General features: G+C 39.7%; 6 protein-coding genes and 2 non-coding genes across 30 annotated transcripts in view; 4 read left to right on the plus strand and 4 right to left on the minus strand.

Annotated features, from left to right (window-relative positions):
* The window catches only part of LOC112182776 (putative disease resistance protein RGA3), a 28,826-nt gene extending 21,090 nt beyond the window's left edge, over positions 1-7,736 (plus strand). The window contains exons 3-4 of one of the 2 annotated variants that reach the window (XM_024308026.2): positions 7,070-7,225; positions 7,694-7,736. The gene's annotated coding sequence lies outside the window, so the exon portion shown is untranslated. Of the gene's footprint in view, positions 1-7,069; positions 7,226-7,693 lie in introns of those variants that run through there. The other variant, XM_040509369.1, reaches the window with a different exon arrangement.
* LOC112182773 (putative disease resistance protein RGA3) lies at positions 295-1,786 on the plus strand. The gene is made up of 3 exons (XM_024308041.1): positions 295-1,498; positions 1,619-1,701; positions 1,766-1,786. The coding sequence occupies exons 1-3, from the start codon at positions 295-297 to the stop codon at positions 1,784-1,786; spliced, it is 1,308 nt and encodes a 435-aa protein (XP_024163809.1).
* Positions 1,781-7,225, plus strand: LOC112182775 (putative disease resistance protein At3g14460). Of its 20 annotated transcripts, none has more exons than XM_040509398.1 (12): positions 1,781-3,109; positions 3,216-3,513; positions 3,587-3,665; positions 3,790-4,169; positions 4,336-4,595; positions 4,728-4,809; positions 4,969-5,054; positions 5,764-5,884; positions 6,143-6,317; positions 6,589-6,657; positions 6,914-6,980; positions 7,053-7,225. In XM_040509398.1, the coding sequence occupies exons 1-2, from the start codon at positions 1,788-1,790 to the stop codon at positions 3,229-3,231; spliced, it is 1,338 nt and encodes a 445-aa protein (XP_040365332.1). In that variant the 5' UTR covers positions 1,781-1,787; the 3' UTR covers positions 3,232-3,513; positions 3,587-3,665; positions 3,790-4,169; positions 4,336-4,595; positions 4,728-4,809; positions 4,969-5,054; positions 5,764-5,884; positions 6,143-6,317; positions 6,589-6,657; positions 6,914-6,980; positions 7,053-7,225. The 20 variants fall into 20 exon arrangements, with proteins under 20 accessions (XP_040365332.1, XP_040365318.1, XP_040365343.1 ...); XM_040509384.1 differs by having other exon boundaries at positions 3,790-3,862; positions 3,948-4,169; positions 6,914-7,225; XM_040509409.1 differs by having other exon boundaries at positions 3,790-3,862; positions 3,948-4,046; positions 6,914-7,225.
* A 1,833-nt stretch (positions 7,737-9,569) lies between the features above and the next one.
* Positions 9,570-9,721, minus strand: LOC112183142. The gene has a single exon (XR_002929739.1). It is a non-coding gene; the product is annotated as a U4 spliceosomal RNA (small nuclear RNA).
* An 859-nt stretch (positions 9,722-10,580) lies between these two features.
* LOC112183144 lies at positions 10,581-10,697 on the minus strand. Its single transcript, XR_002929741.1, has one exon. It is a non-coding gene; the product is annotated as a U5 spliceosomal RNA (small nuclear RNA).
* On the plus strand, positions 10,695-12,762 carry LOC112182774 (ribosomal RNA large subunit methyltransferase E). 2 transcript variants are annotated; one of them, XM_024321319.2, is made up of 6 exons: positions 10,702-11,123; positions 11,195-11,281; positions 11,381-11,443; positions 11,543-11,644; positions 12,062-12,317; positions 12,415-12,762. In XM_024321319.2, exons 1-6 carry the CDS (start codon positions 11,046-11,048, stop codon positions 12,537-12,539), a joined length of 711 nt encoding a protein of 236 aa, XP_024177087.1. In that variant the 5' UTR covers positions 10,702-11,045; the 3' UTR covers positions 12,540-12,762. The 2 variants fall into 2 exon arrangements, with proteins under 2 accessions (XP_024177089.1, XP_024177087.1); XM_024321321.2 differs by lacking the exon at positions 11,195-11,281 and having other exon boundaries at positions 10,695-11,123.
* Positions 12,763-12,990: 228 nt separating this feature from the next.
* On the minus strand, positions 12,991-16,182 carry LOC112182771 (protein FIZZY-RELATED 3). The gene is made up of 10 exons (XM_024321315.2): positions 15,519-16,182; positions 14,955-15,077; positions 14,723-14,827; positions 14,439-14,618; positions 14,234-14,296; positions 13,929-14,123; positions 13,742-13,843; positions 13,571-13,633; positions 13,399-13,467; positions 12,991-13,293 (listed from the first exon to the last, which is right to left on the minus strand). The coding sequence occupies exons 1-10, from the start codon at positions 16,140-16,142 to the stop codon at positions 13,240-13,242; spliced, it is 1,578 nt and encodes a 525-aa protein (XP_024177083.1). The 5' UTR covers positions 16,143-16,182; the 3' UTR covers positions 12,991-13,239.
* Positions 16,183-16,713: 531 nt separating this feature from the next.
* LOC112182770 (actin-related protein 5) lies at positions 16,714-21,483 on the minus strand. Of its 2 annotated transcripts, XM_024321312.2 has the most exons (12): positions 21,175-21,483; positions 21,007-21,077; positions 20,643-20,767; positions 20,454-20,498; positions 19,811-19,913; positions 19,460-19,569; positions 19,100-19,209; positions 18,925-19,015; positions 18,422-18,844; positions 17,983-18,110; positions 17,430-17,769; positions 16,714-17,342 (listed from the first exon to the last, which is right to left on the minus strand). In XM_024321312.2, exons 1-12 carry the CDS (start codon positions 21,273-21,275, stop codon positions 16,836-16,838), a joined length of 2,154 nt encoding a protein of 717 aa, XP_024177080.1. In that variant the 5' UTR covers positions 21,276-21,483; the 3' UTR covers positions 16,714-16,835. The 2 variants fall into 2 exon arrangements, with proteins under 2 accessions (XP_024177080.1, XP_024177082.1); XM_024321314.2 differs by lacking the exons at positions 21,007-21,077; positions 21,175-21,483 and having other exon boundaries at positions 19,811-19,918; positions 20,643-20,731.
* Between the last annotated feature and the right edge of the window lie 1,164 nt (positions 21,484-22,647).

Consider the following 22,647-nt stretch of genomic DNA (forward strand, 5'->3'; position numbering starts at 1 on the left):
ACCTAGTCTACTTGATGTATCGGTACATTAATGTACTGTAGACGATCCCATATAAGAAATGTGAATCACACTTTGATAAAAGAAATTGATTGTCGGTGGTGTGATATTGCTAATTGCAATCATTGCACTAGCAAGTCACGCGACCCAAATGAAAATATCAGGCCACACATTATGACATTAGGCTGAGACGATTAATGTGATATGAAGTTGGGATAGCACGCCATTTCTATAGTTGCTGCACCGTATTTCTCCTCTCTTCCTCTTTCGTTCCCGATCAGACCTTCAAGTAAGAACATGGCTGAAGCACTTGTTAACGTTCTCCTTGAGCGTTTGGCTACGGTCGCCCATGACAAGGTTCGAGGAGAGTTCAAACTGGTCTCTGGGGTTGAGGAAGAAGTCAACAGCCTCTCCCGCAATCTGGAAGCTATTCAAGCTGTGCTGGAGGATGCAGAGCAGAGGCAAGTGACGGAGGCAACCGTGAAACGTTGGCTGAGTGAACTGACTGAAGTTTCCTACGAGATAGATGACGTTTTGGATGAGTGGATCACTCAAGTTCGAAAGAGACAGATGGAGAAAGAAGAAAAACATGCTCTTGCTATTGCTAAGAAGGTACGTTCCTCTGCCTCCTCTTTCGTTTCTGGTAGCAAGGTCAGGCGGTTTATTCATCGTCGCGAAATTGCTGCGAAGATAGAAGAATTAAATGAAAGATTAGCTTCAATTGATGAAAGAAAACAAAGTTTTGGCTTTCAAAACACCGCTAGGGTCCCCGAACTACCTCAACGACAAAAAACTACTTCTCTTCCCAATGTTAAAACATTTGGTCGAGATAATGAAAAAAAACTCATAGTTAGCAAGCTGCTAAGTGAGAGTAGTGAAGGAAATGAGGTTCCTCTTATCATTCCTATTGTAGGGATGGGGGGAATGGGGAAAACAACTCTTGCTCAACTTGTGTATAATGATGAAAATGTCAAATCTCATTTTGACAAGAGAATATGGGTCTGTGTCTCGGACCCTTTTGAAGAGATCAAGATTGCTCAAGCTATCATTGAAGAAATAGATAAAGATAATAGTTCAAAAAGCTCAAATGTGTTGCAAACCCTGACGCAATGTATATATAAATTGATTGAGGGTAAACAGTTCCTCCTTGTTTTAGATGATGTTTGGAGCCCAAACTCTGATCAATGGGAAGAATTGATCAAACCTTTACGTAATGGTGCTCTTGGTAGTAGAATATTGGTGACCACTCGAAAGGAGGAGGTTGCTGATTTAATGAAAGCAACAACTCAAATGATCTCTTTGAAGGCATTGAGTGATGCATTTTGTTTGTCATTGTTCTATTACGGTGCAAACATGGATGAGAATAATGTGCCTAAAGAGTTTCACGGCATTGGTTTAAGTATTGCTAGAAGGTGTAATGGGTTGCCTCTTGCTGCAAAGACGTTAGGAAGCCTCATGCGCCATAAGAAAAAGATTCATGAATGGCAAGCTGTTTTAAAGAGTAAGACATGGGAATTGAAAGAGATTCAACAAGATGTTTTTCGACCACTACTATTAAGTTATCATGATTTGACTCCAGCAACTCAACGTTGTCTTTTGTATTGTGTTATATTTCCAAAAGATTATGTGTACAATATGAATCGTTTGATTGAGTTGTGGATGTCACAAGATTATTTGAATGCCAAAGAAAGTAAAGACAAGATAGTAGTTGGTCAAAATTATTTTAATGACTTGGCAATGCGATCATTCTTTCAAGATATTGATGCAGATGTTGAAAATGAAAACATGACATGCAAAATTATGATATTGTACATGACTTTCTACAATATTTGACCAAAAATGAATGTTTGATTTTGGATTTTGAGTTGGATGCTAGTGAGAGAAGGGATGTGGCAAAGGATAAAGTTCATCATTTGACCTTAGTGCATGCAACCGAGGGTGATTCTTTGAAATCTTTTCTCCCTAATTATAAAAAATTACGTACCTTGATAGCTATAGAATCATCCAAAAATTCCATTGGCCCAATATTTGAGTCGGTAGTACAATTGAAATGCCTTAGAACATTAAACTTGAGTGATTGGCGGGGGGAGGATTGTCTCAAAGAAATTCCCGAGACGATAGGTGGATTGATACATTTGAGGTATCTTGATTTATCCGGTAATGAAGGGTTGGAAGAATTACCCAGCGCCCTGGGCAGCTTATACAACCTGCAAACCTTGCGACTTGTTGGCTGCTCTAGTCTCAAAAAAGTAGATGTGCGAGGGCTGATTAACTTGAGGCATCTTTATGTTGAACGCTGTCCTTGTCTAAATCTAATTAAAGGGATTGAGAAATTAACAGATCTGCAAAGGCTAGATTGGTTTCGTGTCCCAGATGGTGATGAAGGAAACAAGTTGGAAGATCTGAAAGACTTGAACCAGCTTCAAGGGAGTCTTGATATTTATATTCGAGGAAATCCAAATATGGCAGCAAATAAGGTTCACCTCCTGCAATTGCACCTATATTTCTTGACGGGTGATGAAGTAAAGGATAGAGAGATTATGAATGGCTTAGAGCCGCATCCAAGTTTGGAATCTTTATTCATCTCTAGCTATAGAGGCGGCGCCTTCTCCCATTGGTTGTCGTCTTCAAACAGCTTGAGAGTGCTCACCCTTAGTAATTGCTTCAACTGTGGGTTTTTGCCTCCTTTAGGGAAACTGGCGTCCCTTGAATCATTGGATATTGCGATGCTCCCGGGAGTCTCAAAGGTAGGAATTGAGTTTTTGGGAATAGATGATGGGCAAACCTCGTCGTCGTCGTCTTCCATTTTCATATCATTCCCCAAGCTTAAACAACTCACCTTCCGCTGCATGTTGTCATGGAAAGAGTGGGTAGGAGTGGAAAATAATAATATTACAATCATGCCATGCCTCTCTCAGTTGACAATTGAGGACTGCTGGAAGCTAAAAGCACTGCCGGACTTCCTGTGGAAGACACCACTACAGAAATTGCACATCTTGAGATCTCCAATTCTCCGAGACCTTTACAGACAAGGACTAGGTGAGGAGTGGGCCAAGATTTCTCACATCCCAACCATCAAGATTGAAGACGGATCGGATTTTCAACCCGGCCGGTGAGCTTGACATCTTCGTACCTGTTATTATTGGTATCACATATATGGGACTGTTATATATATATATGTATTTTCAAATTTATAACTGAATCATTTCTTTTTCCAGGCGTGGTCTATTCTAGGGACGCATGTCTTCAAGATTGATGTCACTATTGGAGGGCAGAACGAAACATCAACTGATCGAGAAGCATTAGGCATTGTCTTCTTCAGATACATTAGCGATTAGTTGAGCATGATCTGGCAAAGTTATTGCACTGACCAAACCTATGAGGATGCTGAAGAGGTCAAAGACTCGAAGATCTTAATGGTTGCTGTTTATATATGTGCTTCCTCATACATATGCTCAACTCCTTATCAGTTTTAGCCATCTTTACTTCTTCGGCTTGAATTTCTTCAAGATACAGGTAATTTCACTGTTCTGTTTTTATGCCAAGTCTTTGAACCTCTTATTAGAGAAGCTAAGTCGCTTATATACAGAAAATGATGATTCACGGCCATGTGAATGGCTGAATCGATTGCTGGACTTCCCAACGCAAGATGATCCTCACCCCCTCAGGTTTGTTTTTCTTTTGTGCTGACATTCCAAATGGGAGATTTCTTTTGATAGCTTGTAGTTTATTGATCTTCTTATGTAAATTAAGTTGTAAATATAGGTCCTCTAATTATGTATTCTATTGTAGGTGTGAATTGCACCAGGCTACTTGGAACTGCTCGTATTGAAGCTACATGCGTTCAGAATGGCATCAGAATTTGGTACGCTGCATTCGTACCAATTTGTAGATTATATTATAACTTGAAGGTCTTGGTTTTCAAGTTGGACTGATTAGCTAAGTCACAGAAAATCTTTGGTTAGTTACTTAAACCGAGGATGGAGCTTAGTCAAGAACATCTCTTCAATTGTCTGGACTTTATTATACTTACTGGAAAGCTATGCAAGGTTGTGACAATGAGATGTCATTGGAGAAGTTAAACTCGGGATTGTTCCTTTGGTCTAACTAGGTTGTGCTATCTCGTGTATGTCCTTCTGCTCATCTAACTTATATCTTCATTGATTATACAGGTACATCACTCCTGCCATAGAATTCTAGATTTGCATGATTTAGTATATTTGGTGTTTATCAGTTATTAGCAAGGAAAAAGAAGTGATAATAATGATGCATTATATCGACATGAGCATGACGCATCCGATGGTTTTCTTGAGAGATTAATGCTTCAGTGTTATATAGGTGATCATGACTGTCAGGAGCTTAAGAGGTCACAAACAGCACCAGTTAGAGACATGTTCTTAAAGCATTGAAAGAAGGCATGAGGATACTGAAGGCTGCCAGTTCGAAGACCTTCCTGGCTGGTCATGATACTCTTCTTCCTCTGATGCTGGAACTTGAGTCCCTATCAAGTAAATTTCAGAAAGATTGCAAGCACCCTTCTGTCTACGGAATTGGGAGTTTAGGCTTCAAACTTCTGCTGGTCAGACTCCTACCCTCAGGTACTCGTCATGTTGTTTGGAAATTTCCAGAATAATTCAAAAGAAATCTTTAGGTAGAGGAACAAAACCTTATTTTACATATTTTCTTTTGATTCAAGATATAGTCAAGTCTGACTAATGTATCTGTTGCAGAAGAAAATCGCACCAACATACGTGTACTGAGGCTTCATTTAGAATGGCCTTAAAGTTGTAAAGCTAATGGGATGCTAATATGGTAAGCTATCTGTGTCATAACCTGAAGTTCTCAGTTCATGTGAAGTTCTCAGTTCATGTGTGTTTGTGGCACATATTTAGCTCTATAAGAGTGTGACTGTGAGACTGAGTTAAGGATAACAGATTGCTTTAAATTTTTTGGTTATTTGGGTGTACCTAGGTTGGACTGTTGAAGCAATGCATCTGAGGCACCAATCACACCTACATTTGGCAAGCTGTGGGCTGGCCATGACAGATCAAAGAAGGGTAATTGGCTTGTAGACACGAAGCTTGCTTCATTTACTTTTGTTTCCGGCCACTCGTCACTAGGAGATTAATTCCTTTTTGCAGAGGATTGGGCAAGTACTCATGCATCCAATACTTGATTGGGAGCCCAGCCAAAGTCTCGGTTCTCTATTCCTTTTTGCTGATACCAATTTCCTTTATGCTGATCTCTACTTGTGCAGAGAGCATAATCAAGCTATGAGGAACAGATTTTATTATTATTTTGCATTTAGATAAGTTGATTTTAAGGAAAATATATTGATAGAAAATTATAGGGTGCGAGATTGTTATGATGCTGTATATTACTCTTCATTATAAGCTGTCATTCCAACTATAAAACAGTGATGAGCAGAGAAACTTCCTTTAGAAATCTGTACAGTAACATGACTCTCAAAACTTTTACAGTTTACTGATATCAAAAAATATTTGTGGACTTTCTAGTACTAATTATTTACGGTATCAAAAGCCTGTTATAAGTAACATCACTATCAAAACAGCTACATGCCTGTATATACTTACTTGAAGTTATTGAGTTTTGAGTGTTTGTGGCATTGGCTTGAAATTTTTGCAACCAGCTTTATTTAATTCATGTCTGTTTCTTTCAAAATCATCTTTTACTATTTAAGACATGTCTTCATTTTCACATTATTTTAAACAAGTTTCTTACCGCAATCCAATTGATATACTGTAGGTGCAGTCAAACAACCATTCCTTGCAGGAGAATGTCAAGCAACGACATTACAACATGCAATTACAAAGTTATTTTGTGTCACCCATTCGACTGATGGATGAGGCTATCTTACATAAACTAGGTAATTTTTCATAACCATCTTAAGTAAGCCTATGATACAAAGTAGACTGATCCCATGGCATGAAATAGTAGTGTTATTGGCTTAAGATATTCAAGGTATGGAAGGCAAGAGTGGACATGACCATGAGGTCCATTTATTGAAAATTCACTTCTGCCATGTATTGAAGACTGAGATTAGCATTTAGCCCATTGCTGCAACAATGTTGTTCCACTTAGATTTATGTGTTCAACGGATTAGCTATCGGGTTCGGTATCACAGATTGCTTTTAACCTTTTGGTTGATCCGATGTATTAAGGATGGTGCCTAGCCAAGCAGCTGAGTCATCTCTTCGAGTGTCTCGACTTCATTAGGAAGCTATGCATGGTTGTAAGGTGTGACTATGAGCCATCATAGAAGATTGTTCAACTTGGGATTGTTTCTTTGGTCTACCTAGGTCGTGCCTTTGTCTGTTCTGCTGATTTTAACTTATATCTTCATATATTGTTAATAATATTCTGCATCCTCTGACGCAAGTTGTGTAGAATTTATTATTTTCTTTTGATTCAGGTTACTAAATCCTCTGATTTTGTATCTAATGTAGAAAAAAATCGTACCAAGATACATGTAGAGCTGATATATATCTATATCATTTAGAATCACCTCTTGATTCAGACATATTAGCATTTAGAGCTAATATATATCTATATTATTTTCTTTTGATTCAGGTTGCTAAGTGCTCTTGAGAAGCATTTAGAATCGCCTTGGAGTTGAAAGCCTGATTGAATTGTACTTTGGTAAGCTATTATATCTCTATATCATAACTGGTGCCTTGCGGCATGGAACTGCTCTTACTTGTGACTTAAGTTGTAACTGCATGCAGCTGTATTTTCTGAGAAATGTCTACTTGCTTTTTATTTGATACAATTACTAGAGAGCATTTGTTTTGTCTATGTATTTTTGACTTTGAAGATTGTTCTGTTAGATTATGAGTACTAAATCGAGCATCAGAGATTGCTTTTTTACTTTTTTTGGTTGTTTGGTTGTACCTAGGTGGAGGATGGTAATAATGATATGCCAATATTTGATTGTAATCCTAGTTTGATCAACTTCCAAACAGGTCTCACTTCCCTATTAATGCGACAGAGTGATAGACTAACATCGAATCACCAACATCTAACCTGCCTTATAGATTCTCTACTTATGCAGAGAGGATAAGCACTATATCTTCCTTCATCAACAGAATCTTCCATGTAGTTTGTCCGCCAAACAAAGAGTACGAGCTGAAATGAGTGAAGAACTGTTGACTGGCTTGAGTGAAGAACATCAACTGCCACAGAACCAGTGACTGTTCCAGGAATGAAGGTACGAATAACAAATTTATTCATTACATTGATCTTGCACCTTCTGGATCCCACTTTGTCACACTGAAAAATGTCTTCTTGATAGTGTGTCATTCCAATTGAAAAAAAAAAAAAAATTAATGGACAGGAAGACTTCTTCACATGGAACTGTTCATTACTTTCAGAAGTTTTGACAGGAAGATATGAAGAACCTTCATATAGAACTTTTAAGCCAATTTCATATGCAAGATAATATGCATCTGCTAAACATAATTACTATTCAGCATTTAGTAAGTATTAATACATTAATAAGTATTTGTACATTACATTATTCATCAGCCTGTTAAAAGTCTATGTCTATTGGCAAATGTCAAAATATGTCATTGTACATGAAGCGATTGTCCTATTCAGACTGCACTTTAGGAGATGCTCTTGCATGATTACATCCTTATGAGTTATGACCCACATCCTTCTGTGACTTCTTAAACAGACCTTTCTATCTAGACTCCCGAACACAAGATGATTACCCTTAGGTACTCTTTATTCTGTGTGCAAATTTCCAGATATGTAATTTGAAGAGATCTTTAGGTACGCAGTAGAACAAAACCTTTATGTTTATGTAGATAGTCAAAGTCCTTTATGTATCCATTGCAGAAAAAATCACCTCAATATACATGGACAGCTGACATTGAAGCTCGAAGTATTGAGAATGGCACTGGAGTTGGAAGGCATGGATGGGAGTGGAACTGAATGCATGTGACTGTGAGTTAACTGCAACTGCGAGCGGCTGTTTTTTCTGATGTAGATTCACATTTTCATGACTACATCCTTTTTGTCATCATTATTTGCCAATTTCTAGACAGAGCAGCTTGTTAGTATTCGTATTCTTTACAATCATCATGGTGGAGTATTACAGAGTTTTTAAATGACCAAAAGTTTTGGTCATTTGAGTGTACCTTTGGTTGAAGCTAAGTTCATTGATATCTTCTTTTTATAAAACCAAATTGCCCGAGTATGTTTGGAAGTGAAAATATTATACATGCGACGACACATTTCTTATGGATCCATACATGCGTAGGGCTGGCAAAATGGGCCGAAGCAACCGAACCAGCCGATTTTCGAACCGGCCCGAACCGATTTGGGCCGAAAATTCGGCTTACCGACTTTCGGCTCGGCTGCGCCGTACCGTATGGCTCCCTTCGGCTCGGGGGTGTACTGACCGTATACAATACCTCATACCGAATAATATGTATACACCAAAATGGTTATACACTTTGATTAGAGGCAAGGTTCGAACCTTGGACCTCTAACACACCACGTTTGCTCCCAACCACTAGAGCAGCTCGTTCTCTTACTACTATAAGCACAAATTTTATATTTATTGTCTCTTAGTTCCTACTATCAAATTAAAACACAAAATAACAAGAATTTGGTTGGAGGCAGGAGTCGAACCCTCATCCCTTCACTCCGCAACTCAGCTCTCAACCACTAGAGCACACGTTGCTTTTATTATATGTGGTACAATTATTATATTTATTCCTTCTTAATCTAATACAATTAAAAGAAAAAAACAAAAAGACCTCATCGGGTCCATCAATCCCAAAAATCAGAAAGCATTCATCTTTCATTCTTTCATCATATCCATCACTTTCTTCTTCCTATTCATCCTCATCTTTCATCTTCTTCAGTTTTTTTTTTCCAGAATCTCCATCAGTTTCTTCCAGAAAGTTTCTTGTCCCATTGCTTTTGTTTTCTTCTGGTTCTTTCATCTTCCTCTTCCTCTATTTCCTTCATCTCCTACTTTTCTCCATTTTCAGTATCATCACTTCGTCCTCATCTAGTCATTTCCAAGTGAAACTCCAGATGAGATCTGAATCTTCGATGGCTGCTTTGATGTGATATGCTTCTACCTCAACAAACTCCGTCATTCAGACACCCGCGACAAATTGGTCCTCCTCTGATTTCCGGCAGCAAAACCGAACGATACCAACCGAGAATTCGGCTTGCCGACAGTCGGTATACCGACTATGTTGGTTCGGCGGCGGTTTGAAAATTCTGATACCGACGGAGGTCGGTTCGGCAACGGTTTGAGGAAAAATGGATCGGTTTAGTACCGAATCCAGCCCTTGATGCGTGTATTGGTTTTGAATCGATCTACCCAATACATGCGTGTACTGGATTTGAATTGATTTCTTGGATTTGAATTAAGTTCGGATCAATAATCTACATTGATTAACTGCCTCAATCATCATTATGTGCTTGGATTTTAAATACAACTAATTTTGGTTTCACGCCAGACGTTTTGCCAAACAAGGATGATTAGGTTGAACCCTTCCACCAATCAACTTTAGAACTTGGATTTGTAGGGCTTTACCCCGAGGGGAGCCCTTCCAGAAATTCTCGAGGGCACTGAGCTTAACCCAGGCCCAGGAGGGGGTTTGGAAATAGTTTTCAACCAGCAATAGACGCGTCTCGGTTAGAACCTCATTAACTGCGTCATTGCCCCAAGCGCAAAGATGCTTTATACAGAGCCCATGTCTCTGTTTTTATACTCCCCCAACTGCTCTGCGTATTTCGAATTCCCAATGTGGGACTAAACCATCTCACCCAACTGCTCTTTGGTCTCTATCCCTCAACTTTGTTGAAGGTTTGAGTTTTTTTTTTTTTTTTTTTTTTTTTTTTTTAAAACCCCCACCCCATTCCCACCCTTGATGGGGCTCAAACTCTTGACCTCTTATATATGAGACCAAAGCCTTACCACCCCACCAAACACACACACCCGAAGGTTTGAGTTTCCTCTCCATAAAAGTACATGTATATCAAAGCTTCCCTACTTGACCAACAGAGGAATGTAGAACGGAAATAATGTCTTTCAAAGTTGAAGGCTAGACCATATCAGTTACAAGTAGATCATCAGTAGTTCAGTACTCTGGAAAAAGAATCAAAATATTCTCTCGAGGGATAAAGGATAACTACGAAGCTAGCTACAAACAGTAGCTATTATATATACTTGTAAGAACTGAATTCCTAGTATTGGGTAAGTATTATATGCCTCAACACTATTGAGAAGAATTCAGGATGATATTAGAGGGATGCAAACAAAGCCGGCATTCAATGTGTTCAAACTTCAATTTTAATTCACTCAAAACAACTCGAGATCTATTCAAATCGAATGTGGTTGGTTCCGATGACTTCCAACTCGGACTGGTTTCAATTTCAAAAGTCATGATTGGACGAGACATTGAGGCTTTAGCTTCCAAGTTTTAGATTTTGTCACTTCCGGATTTTACTACATAGGCAAGCATCAATCGGACACAGGCCCTAAACAAACTCCTAATTCTATCACCATGTGGTGAAGTTTACATTTCAGTTTGAGGGGCACCCACAGAGGTGCGCCCTTCCAAAAATAGGCGTATGCCATTTAAAGCGCCGCGCACACGGTATTCTTTAGTAAAAGGCGAAAGAATAGTTCGCTCTGTACTCAACGCATGGCTCCGTGCTTTAATCCAGCCGAAGCAGCCTTTTTTTTATACTAGTAAAACTATAGGCTGTACTACTCGTTTCCAATGTGGGACTGCTGGTTATCTTTCATTCCTCATAGTTTTAGTTGTAACAGTCCAACTTGCACAAACTTCACCTCAAGAATTAAGAGGCCATTCTTCCTCTTCTTCCAAGCACAGACTAACAGCTTCATACTCTCTTATTCTTTTCCCAACAACTCTACCTATCCGTAAAACTTTATTCACTTTTCACATAACCCACAACTTCTAACCCATCAATCTGTTCCAGTCCCAGAAAACAAATAAAAGACTTCACAGGGTTTAGGGTTCATTGCGAAGAAGATGAGTGGGGCAGGAAAGCCGGACTTTTTCTACAGAGAAGCTCAGCGCCTGGGTTATGTAGCTCGCTCCGCCTTCAAGGTAGTATTGACTAATTTACTTATTCGACCCAAAAGTTGGTTTAATTTACTAAATCATCCGTCTTTGAACAGCTGCTTCAGATACAGAAGCAGTACAAGCTCATAATACCAGGCTCCTCTGTTCTGGACCTTGGTTGTGCTCCTGGTGCTTGGCTTCAGGTCCTTTTTCATTTCAAAGATGTAAACTTTATGTTCACAATTGTAACTGCATACCTGTATGATTTGATACCATTGATGGGTTTTGCTTGTTATTGGTAGGTGGCTTGTCAGAGCTTGGGTCCTATCAAAAATGGTGGTCTTGTTGTTGGGATTGATCTCAAGGTCTCATACTCTTTTACTCTTAGTTTAGTTTTACGAGCTTTTGTGTCTGGTTTTCAGTACAGTTGATTACATAACTGGGTTTGCGAATGTGCAGAACAGAAGGTGAAGGTTCCAGCTATGCATTGTGATTCAAGGGTTCAAACTCTGTGTGCTGATGTTATGAAGCTCCCTAAAACCTCAGTCAGGGAACTTTCTCCACAGGTAACTTTTTCGTTGAATTAAGAGTTGTGGTTTATGAGTTCAAAATGCTTGCCGTGATTCATGTCCCTGACTTGGTATTCAATCTCCGTAGGGACTTGGTATTCCAAGAATTGTGTTAACCCTTTTCGATAACTTGGTTAACCATGCTGCATGGCCTTCCTGTAGTTTTAGGCAGGAATTTGTTATTCCAAGATTTATGTCAACCCTTTTCCATATGCTCGCTATTCTACTGATTATTTTAGCCAGCAACCTTGTTCTACTGCCACTTGTTATGTCTTTCAGTTGCTTGCAAATTTTTCAACAGTGAAACATTCCAACTTCAAAATCAACGATAGTTTTTCTTAAGGCAAACCATTTTTAGGATTTTTTATGTGTAGGAACACAAGGATTTATGTTTTTGTCATTGTGTTTGTGCAGAAGGGGTTTTCTGTAATACTCTCAGATATGTGTCCCCTCGTTTCTGGGATAGCAAGTAAAGATGCAGCTTTATCCCTCGAGTTAGGCATGCAAGCACTGGATTTGGCTGTAGGTGAAGCAGCATTAGCTAATCCCAACAATGTCACTCAAGTGGAAGAAAGTCTTGTTGGAGCAACTACGAGTTCAGATGTTAATGGTGTATTGAAAAGGGGTGGTCATCTTGTCATAAAGCTTTTAGAGAGTGAAGATGTGCAAGGTTTAGCTTGTCCTAAACCCTTTTTTAAAAAACAGGTATCTCATTGCACCTCTGTTTGGATATGTTGTTAACTGCTTTCTTGCCATGTGTTCTGTAGATTTCAACCGCATTTGCAAACCACTGTTTAGAAAGGCATCATTGTTGAGGCCTAAAGCTACAAGATCATCATCAAGAGAGATTTATTTGATATGTCAAGGTCTGCAGTCACAAGCAAGAACATAGGAGCGAGAATGTACCCCAATTGCAAGTGGCAACAGATTGAACCAGATCGATGTAGCAGGAAATTTCAGTTATCTGCAATCATTTATTTCACAAATTGTAGTCTTGAGTCTCAAATCATGGTTTGTTTGTTCATTAAGCTGGTCAACTTCAGCTATTCTTGTAAAGTTTTTACCCAAATTAGATATGTTACTCAAGAATGCATGGCCATTATGGTTTTGACTAAGGTTACCAGTTTATTCCCTTTAATTTTTTTTTTTTTTGGATATATACAGGTTTATTCCCTTTAGCTATGCAAAGACTTCGGCTCTCTTTGATCTTTACTGAACTGAGCACTTTTGGAATAGAATCAGGATTATTCAAGAGATTTATATTCCAACAGCACATGTTGCACATGCTTCCTGAAACATGAATAACTTATTGAAATTGTACAAGGGAAGGGCAGAAGCACAACTGGAAAATGTAGTTTGTATATTCAAATCTCTTCAGTGTTAAGTGTTCTAGAATAGGAAACACTACAAAATTAGAAACATCCTGAAGTAAAAAAAAAAAACAACTTAATTTATGCCTCTTGCTACTTATGTATCACTGTATCCTCACATTTACATTATAGACTACTTCATATGTTCAACACAGTCTCCTCGAATCTGAGTTCATCCTACTGACCGAAAAGCTCTGTAACTTTGCATGATGCTAGAGAGTCTCATCGGATTTGAGTTCGTCCCAGTGACCAAAGACCTGTTTCTTTGCATGGTGTCTGAAATTGAAGAAGGAAATTCTAGGTTAAGATCTCAGAGGTTGCAGAGATTTCTGAGCAGCTTAAAATTTAAGTATAAAGTAATTGGATCAGTAATATACTTACCGGAGTTTTTACCGAAGGAAACACATTCCAGAATCTGAGAGTTTCATCCCCAGCACCAGTGACTATTGTCTGCAGTAAAAGCAATTTCAGTTGAGTTTATTACATAATTTCGATGTAACATGAAATTTGAGTGTTAATGAATGCTGGAGCTGTGAAAAGAGAGATGCAATACCTGACCATCTGGTGACATTGCAAGGTATAGAACTCGCATGCTATGGCCAGTTAGAGTGGCAACCTATAAGTGTATTGCAACACGAGTTAGAAAGAAACATACAAGTAACTCCACAATTCTGGTCGACTGAAATGAGGGTATAGAGAGTTTAAAAACGCTAAGAAGCTGAACCTTTGACATGGATGGATACTTCCAGACCATAATTTGGTTTTGGGAGTATCCATGAGTGCTAACTATCTCATTCACATTCTTACTCCATGCGAGATTGCAAACCTGAAAGTCAAGGTAGCAACACTTGTGAGATATGGTCAGAGTGCGATAAGTATGTTGGTACACATAAAAGGTGTAAAATAATAACCTGGCTTCCCGTGTCAACGCTGTTCAACTGGTGGCCATTTGCAGTGTTCCAGAAGCGTATACATCTGTCAGCAGTTCCACCTCCAGAAGCAAGAAGGCCGCTCTGGTGGGGTGACCAAGCAATGGCCTTTACTGCAGCTGTGTGCTCTGTTAGTCTCAACGCAGGTTGCTGAGAGTGCTGGTTCCACACCAAGAGCTGGTCATCAATATGACATTGTTAGCAATTGACTAGAAATACAGCCAAGTGAAATGTAGAAGAGAGCAAGACAACGGAAAAGAAGAAATTAACTAGCTAGTATTGGATACCTGATTATCATTGCCACCAGAAGCAAGTTCCCTGTCATCGTTGGACCATTTCAGCCCGCATACCTGAAGAATTGAAATTTAAGAACTGTTAATATTGCATTATTGCTTTATTTGCAAATGCTATTTGATTGTAGGTGATATAAGAAAGAGTTGGGATGTGTAAGGTTTCAGTTTCAAAAGAAGGATTAAGTATTAAAATCTTCACCTCAGACTTGTGGCCAACAAGCTTGTTGATGCAGTCATTTGAGACTCGCATATCATGTTGAAGGATGTTCCGGTCTCGGCTTCCTGAAGCTAGTATCCTTGAGTTCCATGCCAAAACACCAGTTCTTGTTTGATGTCCACTCATTGTTCGGACCTTCTTGCATTGAGTCCCATCCCAAACCTATAACAAATGCATGAATTATGATCATCTGAAACTGTATCTTCATGAAAGAAAAACTACACTAGTCTAAGAATAAATTCAAAGGGTAAGCAACAATTAGCTACCTGAACTTGGCCACCGTTTGTACCAATTGATAAATATGAACCCTCCTTGGTCCATTGAACAGAGCAGACGCCATCATTAGGCCCCAAGTCACACAGTCTTGTCACCTAAGAAAACCAATAGATCACATTCATCAAGTTGTTGTTTTGGTAGTATAGATTAAAGGGCACACTTCCAAAGAGACAACTTTCGCAATGAAAAAGTTTAAGCCTAGGCTAGTAGTATGAAACTCACCTTGCTGTTTGATGCATTCCATAAATAAACTGAGGTTCCCAATCCAACTGCAAGGACATTTTGCGAGGACCAGTCCACCAGATTCAAGTAAAAGTCATCTTGAAGTGATGGAGCATCCAGAACCTGCAACCATGTATTATTCTTGTAAGATCAACCATTGCATTTCCCATTTAAACTAGTTCTTGAGTCATATAAAGTATAAACCAATTCTTTAACTGATTCTAGCAGCTCTAATTCACAGTCATGAACAATTAACTAAGAACTACATCTAAAATGGCATTATTATAGCCTCAAATTCAGCTAGACCAGCTAGTTGGTTCAACACATTGACACAAACAGAATAACCTATTTTCATTCCTACTGAATCCCAATGGGTTTCCTCCATCAAAATGTGCAAAAGGAACAAACTTGATCCTCAGATTCAGCTGCTTTGATCATCATATACACACAAAAAAGTTGACTTAATTGCATTCCCAGTAAATCCTAATGGGGTTATCTCCACAAATTCATGCACAGATTCATAACACGAAAGTAAAAAGGTAAAAGATCTGGGATAACAAGTACCTTATGGGGGGTCTTGGGGACCTTTCTGGGAGGCTTGGGAGGAGTACAGCTCTCATTCGAAAACCCACTATCATGCCTCAAAATCGACGGCGAATACGGCGAGTTTGGCCCGGAATGCTCCGTCTTGAACCGCAACATGTTCTTGCTGGGACTAATCGGCGACGACGCCGCCTGTCCTCCTCCACCTGCAGGAGAAGAAAAAGAATCGAAATCAGACCCGAAAAGCTCCGATCTCAACAGCCTCTGGTAGGCCTCGTTCCCGCCGTCCTTCACCGGCGACGCCTTGTCGTTCAGCCCAAACTGGTGGAGCCTCGACGACGACCGGCACGGAATGAACCTGTCGCTGCACGTCGAGGTCTTCGACGGCGACGACGACGAGAGGCTCGAGATCCCCCGGAACGAGCTGGAGAGCGAGTCGAGCCGCAGAGTCGACTCGGACATCCCGGTTGGGAGGTTGAGCCCGGTTTTCCGGGGAGTTTGCGGTGAATCCATTTCTGGGTTTGGAAAATTGATGGAGGAGGAAGAAACCCAAGATCGGAAAAGGCCTCGTTGTGTGGGAGCAAGGAGGGCTTTGGGGGTTTGGAGTGAGGAGGAAGACGAAGACTTGGGTGCTCTAACGGTCATATATTGGAGCCGGGTGTTGGGGCGTACCTAATGCTCCAACGGTCATTTCCATTTATCGATCTCGTGCAAGGCTGGCACTAGTTGCTATATATTCCGTTCTTTTTTCCTTTTTGGGTTGGGAAGGTTTAGTTTGCTAAAGGTTCCATCTTGCCATTGATTTTTAATCTCATCTTTCGGTTTTAGTTCTGATTAACGAATCTTTAACTTCTATATTCGAGGTCAGAACATAAACATCCATCGAATCTGACATCAAAGGAATAGGTAGACGGTTTTAGTAATCATTAAGGATTCGTCGGTTTCACTAATCATTTATCACAGTTGAATTAGAGTCGACAAGGATGTGACTACGGGGAAGTATTTGAGTTAATTAAAAATAATGCTAGATGATTGTGACAAGATTGAAAATGCAACATCATTAGATGATAAGATGAATGAAAGTCTCTAATTCGTCATAATTAGTACAGTGACAATGCCACATCTGTTATCACAGATTGTGGCACACCAAAAGGTTGATCACCTTGCATTACTCTACTATGTTACTTTCATTTGGAAATTGAATGACACAAGAAGATCAGCCCAATGATGCTAACAGTATCAATAATTCCATGTGTTGGTTATGAAAAATTGTGATTTTAGATTGCCATCCAGTGGACATGCAATAAGCCGTGAATCTAATGCCATATGTGAACAATACTACAAGACATGGTATCGAAATTGGTATCTGCGGACTACGTCTTCACCCTTCTCATAATATTCCTGCTTACTGAAAGTTTGTGCTGGGAACTGGGGGGAAGCAGCGTAAGCAGAAGCACCACGCCATGCATCGAGCGTTGGATTCAATGCTTTGACGACCCTTATAGGTGAACCACATGGCGTAATCATCCGGATTCCAGCTTCCAAGCGCTCACTCATTCCAGGAAATAGACTACTCCCACCAGTTAAAAAAATCGAACTGGTTAGCCTCTCCTCCAGCTCTATGCTCTTAGATGGCAGCCTCCTTAGCGAGACCCCAGCCATCTCATCTAAGCCTGCCTGATCGATCCCAACCCAGTTGGGACGAAATAAAATTTCAGGGCAGCGGAACCTTTCAACACCAAGATCTATCCGAAAATCTTCCTCAGTAAGAGGACGAGTCCGTGGTGTTTCAAGTGATTGCGAGTTTCCATTTTCTGATCTGGGAACAAATGTCGGGTCTACTTCCTGCCACAGTAATGATCCACATTAAATACTAGGATTAGAGTGAAACGGGAATCACATAAAGCATTTAAGTGAACCAAATTAACAGACCCGAAGCCTAGAAGTTAGACGTGCCAACTCTGCTTCATCCGCATCCGGTCCCTCATCGTCATCGTCATTATCTTTGCTCATTAGCTTGTATAGTTGCCAATCTTCATCTCTTGCACCAAAAGTATCCTCACCCTTGCCGCGATCAAAAGCTGCTGTGGTCAAAAGGCGCATCCTTTCCCTCTGTGCAGCATTTAATCTCTCGCCACGGCCAACATTTCCAGAAATATTATTCCCATTTGTCTGACCCCCATTTGTCTTGAGTCGTTTTCGCTGTTCCACTTTCTCAGAAAGATCTTTATATTTAGCAAGTAACTGCTCTTTATAAAGCTCGGGGTTCTTTCTACAATAACCAGAAAGAGAGAAGAAAATTAATCTTTAAGAGGAAACTACCATATTGATGATGTGCAAGCTCACATAGAATGCTAGATGCTTATACCCCAACTCAGTTTTAATGACAAAATCTTTATTTCCAACTATAAGAATTACCCTTCTCTCCTTAAACCTAACCCAATATATTGAATTAACATAAAACACGATGGGGTCAAGAACATACGAACGTCTCTGCTCATCTTGTTGGTTTCTCCTTTCTCGCTCCAGTTCTTCTTCATGGCGTTTCTGTTTAGCTCGCTGACGGCCTTCAGATGTGGATTTTAGAAACACCTGTCTCTTTTTCATCTTGAGCTGTCAAGAGAAAGTAAGAAATTTTAAATATGAAATACTAGGGAAAAAAGGCTATAGGATTAACAATAATATCTTTGGATGACAGTTTCATATTTAGAGAAGCTCGAACACAAAAATCAGACATCCTCAGCTATAAACATCAGAATAATGCATAAAAGTCAATTCCAAGACCCAAGAGGAAGTCTTAAGGACGTATAAACTGGGTGCTCAGGACAATGAGAGTGCAGATTATACAGACATCTTCTCAAGTGCAAGAAACAGCAACTCCAAAATGATGGAGAATGTGAAAGATACTTGGCATAAAAGCATACCTCTTCTGGCGTGCACTCGTGGTCAGGTTTATTTAAAAGATGAAACCTTTCTGCATCTGGTTTCTCCTCAAACTCAGCTTGTTCACCCTTTGCTTTTTGTAGAGATTGTGTTACCTTCAAAAGGGCAGATTCTACTTCCTTCCTGGAGACATATCCAGTCGCTGACAAGAAAGATCGTATATCATGCTCTTCCACCTGTTCAAGCTGCTTTAACAGAAATTCCAAACCATGCGATTCATTTTCTAGTTCATTTATCCTAGAAGATCTTTTCGCTTCAGCCATTTCTCGCAACCGTTGACCTTGTTTCTCTTTTATGGCTGCCTTTCTTGCAATCTCTTCTTCAGAAGGAGGCTCCTCAGTAGGTGGTGGAACCCATGGGAGCTGCCACGACCTTGTTTTATCTTCAGCTTCCTTGGTTCCATTCTGCAAATAAATAAAGACGCGCAACTGTTAAGTCACAAGCTTGGAAAGAACAATGGACGGGAAACAACAATTCACCATACCTGAAATAGTCGAGCTTCTGACATATAATCTAGAGCAATATAACAGTGCTCCATCTTCAAGTCTTCGACCTTCTCCCATGTAAACCTAGCCCTGTGTCATTAACATTTATAATCAGAAAATTTACCTGACTGGTCCCTACTCAATTGAAGCAGAAAGCAACCAAATTCTACTCACATGTGATGGGGGTATTTAAGTGAAAGAAGTTGCTTCAGATAGTCAGTGATGTGGTACCCACCAATGTTAGTCCGACAGCATCCTTTATACTCAGGCTCACCATCAATAAACTGGGAACCAAGCACAAAATCATGGTCAACATGTAACAATCAAGAGAGTGGGACTTGGATGCATTTATCATCCAATCAAGTTCTTATCTATTATGAAAATATATAGATTGAACTGTATTACTTAGAATCTTGCAAAGATGTAATACATGCTAATATACATACAATTTACCACATAGACTTCAGTCCTGGATGTATATTTACTCTATATCATTACTTAAGTATAATAGGAACCAAGACCAAAAAAGCATACCGGAATAACATGAGTAGTCATAAATCCAGGACAGATAGCAAGACCATCTTTATTACAAACCCCATGATGTTGATTATACTTGTAGCTGAATGCAGCATCAACACCATATGCTGTAGGCATGGAAATGGAAAAGTAAATAATCAGGAGGATAAATAGACAAAATAAGCGAGCCAAAATTACTCATGACCAAAAACCAGTGTGGAAGCATGTCTGAAGGTGAGGAACAACAAAGAATGTCAAAAGATGAGAGGAAATAAATCACAATCCCATAATGATAACCCTTAACACACAGGGTTGATTATCTGGAGACATGAATAACCTTTTAATTATCTGGATCAGGTTAAACTTTACCTATCGATGGGACTCCATATGTGTCAAATAGTAGTTCCGCCATCTTACTACGAGACTGAAATGGGTTGCATACGCATTCTGTAATCAGGATAGGATGATCAATCTGTTCTGTCATCAAATGAGCACAAAGTTAAGGAAAAGGTCTTACTAATATATAAGCTGATCTGAGACCTTCAATAACAGAAACAAAGCATTTTGATTATGTATATGCATGAAAATGGAGAAAGACAATAGTATATTACTGCATCATTCATGCAAAACTAATATGAGTATCATGTACTAGTCTTATATGTCATTCTCATATGGTGTCCAAATGGCACAGATATCTAATTTTGGACCTGAGAACAGGAACCCCCTAAAGATCTACACCATAAAAGCACACCAGAGATTTTATCAAGTTACCAACCAAAACACAGAACATTAATATATAGTGTTCTCCACACCATAATCCATTGACGGCATGGTGCAAGATGTGGTAGCAAACTAGCAAATAAACAATAGCCTCAACATAAAATATAAAAAATCATGACAGAATCGAAATTTCTAAAAGATCACATTAGAAAATGAACTTTTACAATGGAAGTCCAGAGCATCAACAAGTCTAATGAAAATGAAGTGACGAGGTGTCCATTTTTAATCATACCTTTGATCCATCAGCCCCCAGTCGATCAAAAGCAAAGTCAAGAATCTACAGACGCAAGAAATACCAGTGAGGCTACAATTGGATTACTGCATAAATGAATTATACACAGCATACTTCAACCATGAAAACCCATCACATAGCCAGATAATCAAATCCATAGTAAACAAGAAGACCAGACCAAAAGCTTACATATTCCATTATTTCAAACTGGTAAACCACATTGTTATCAAAAGCCGACCGAGGTCCCGAGCGCGTGCAATCGAAGTATCTCAACAAAGCAACATCATGATCACCAACTATGGTGACAGTTTCACCTGGGCACACACATTTCTCTCAAAATCAAACACACTGGACTCAACAGTAATACAAATTACACATCAATAAGCTCCTGGAGACTAGTTGAACTAAGCTTTAAACACCATGCAACACAATGCAAAATCTATAACATATATTCCATATGGGGTTCTAAAAGGATAAATCTTTTTCTAAAAAAACAAAAACCCAAGTTGAATTCAATACTGAATATGAAAAAGGAGCTCGTAATTGTGTGTACCAGTGACTTTGTGGCGGGGTCTCTGAACAATGTTGCGGAAGATAACACGAGGCTCTGGCTCTCCAGCCCATCTGAAATTTTTCCCAAATGACGTAAAATTAGTAAAAATTCCAAATAGAAATGCAGCGTGGGGTTGAATTAGGGTTTTGGGAGAATTGGGGTTTATACCCGATGCGGAAATAGGAGGCGCCATTGTCGATGACGATGGGGGTGGAGGAAGGAAAGCGCCGGTAATCGGTCTGGCGCTGAATTTTGGATATGAAAGGCATTGGATTTGTGTATGGCTACTGAAACCAAGACCTGGGTTTTTGCTCTCAGCTTCTGTTGAGGTTCATCGATGGCAGACGGAGAAGACTAGCAGAAAGTGGGCCGGTTAAGCCCACTGGTCTTCAACTCGAACCGGGTTGCCGCTAAAGGATTTTCTTCTCTTTTCATGGAATTTGCCGCTAATTTTTTTTTTTTTTTTTTTTGGCCTTTTGATTTAGAAACTGAGGAAAATTTATAATTTTGGTTGGAATTAATCCATATATATATATATATATATCAAATTATCAGATTTCATCACATAAACTTAACACGTTTGGTTCCAGTTATAAAGACTTAAGAATTACACATATAGTGTAGTTTTAAGTTAGTAAAGTCTTATGTGTCTGTATTCGCGTTATATTGTACGAATATGTATGAGTCAGTCTTGAGTGAAGTTGTCATATTTTTGAAATTGGTCTAATTAGGCAGTGATACAATGCCACATGAACAATTGTTAGAAGGGATATTTTTGATTGCCAGTTTCTTTTGTGATATCACTTAATTGGTTAATTAGTCAGATCAATCCAATTATTACACTATGTAAGTTTTTTTTTTTTTGAATAATGGAATTCCATTGATAATAGCGCATGCTAAGAAGGTCATTACATACCCATCCGCTGACACATAACAATGGCAAGACAAGACTTCGTGGAGGAGCCACAGTGATACATAGGATAGACCAACTATATTTGAACTTATCGCTCGCAAAAAAACGAGCCTATAAGCTATGGACAAACATAGCAAATAGACAAGCCAAAACAAACACTCGTTTGGTTCCTAAAAACAGGGAACATAGTGTAATTAGACAAAAAGCTAAAAACATAGGGTTGGGCCAAAGGCCTAAACCCTAGCCCAAAATTAGAAGCTACTGGACTAGGGTAGAAACCCGAGCCCTACAAAAACTGAAGCCCAATATGGTAGTTTGCCAAGAAGATCACCCACAGCCCATCAACCCGGTTTGGGCCCAGTCCTCCATCTGCTCCCATCCCTCATCATGTGTCAAATTCTGGCCAAGTTTGGTCAGATCCCTGCCGCCAACACACCTCGTCGCGATCCACACCACCATGGCAGCAATCTAAATCGCCCCGAGTACATCGCCGACCTGCATCACCACCAAGCAAACACAGACCCCGATCCGGTTCCTCACAACCCCGCACAGCCATGGAGCGAAAACCCCGTCAGCGCCGTCGGTCCAAGAAGACCTCCCCAGGGATTGACAACCAGCCTGTAATGACATAACCCAACGCTGCCGCCTCCAGCCCAGCCAAACCAAAACTAACAAAGCCAATAACAAACCTCTCCGACAGAGTCCCAAGGGCAGTAGCTATCGATCTC

Source organism: Rosa chinensis, chromosome 1, assembly GCF_002994745.2.
Source record: "Rosa chinensis cultivar Old Blush chromosome 1, RchiOBHm-V2, whole genome shotgun sequence".
Lineage (NCBI taxonomy): Eukaryota > Viridiplantae > Streptophyta > Magnoliopsida > Rosales > Rosaceae > Rosa > Rosa chinensis.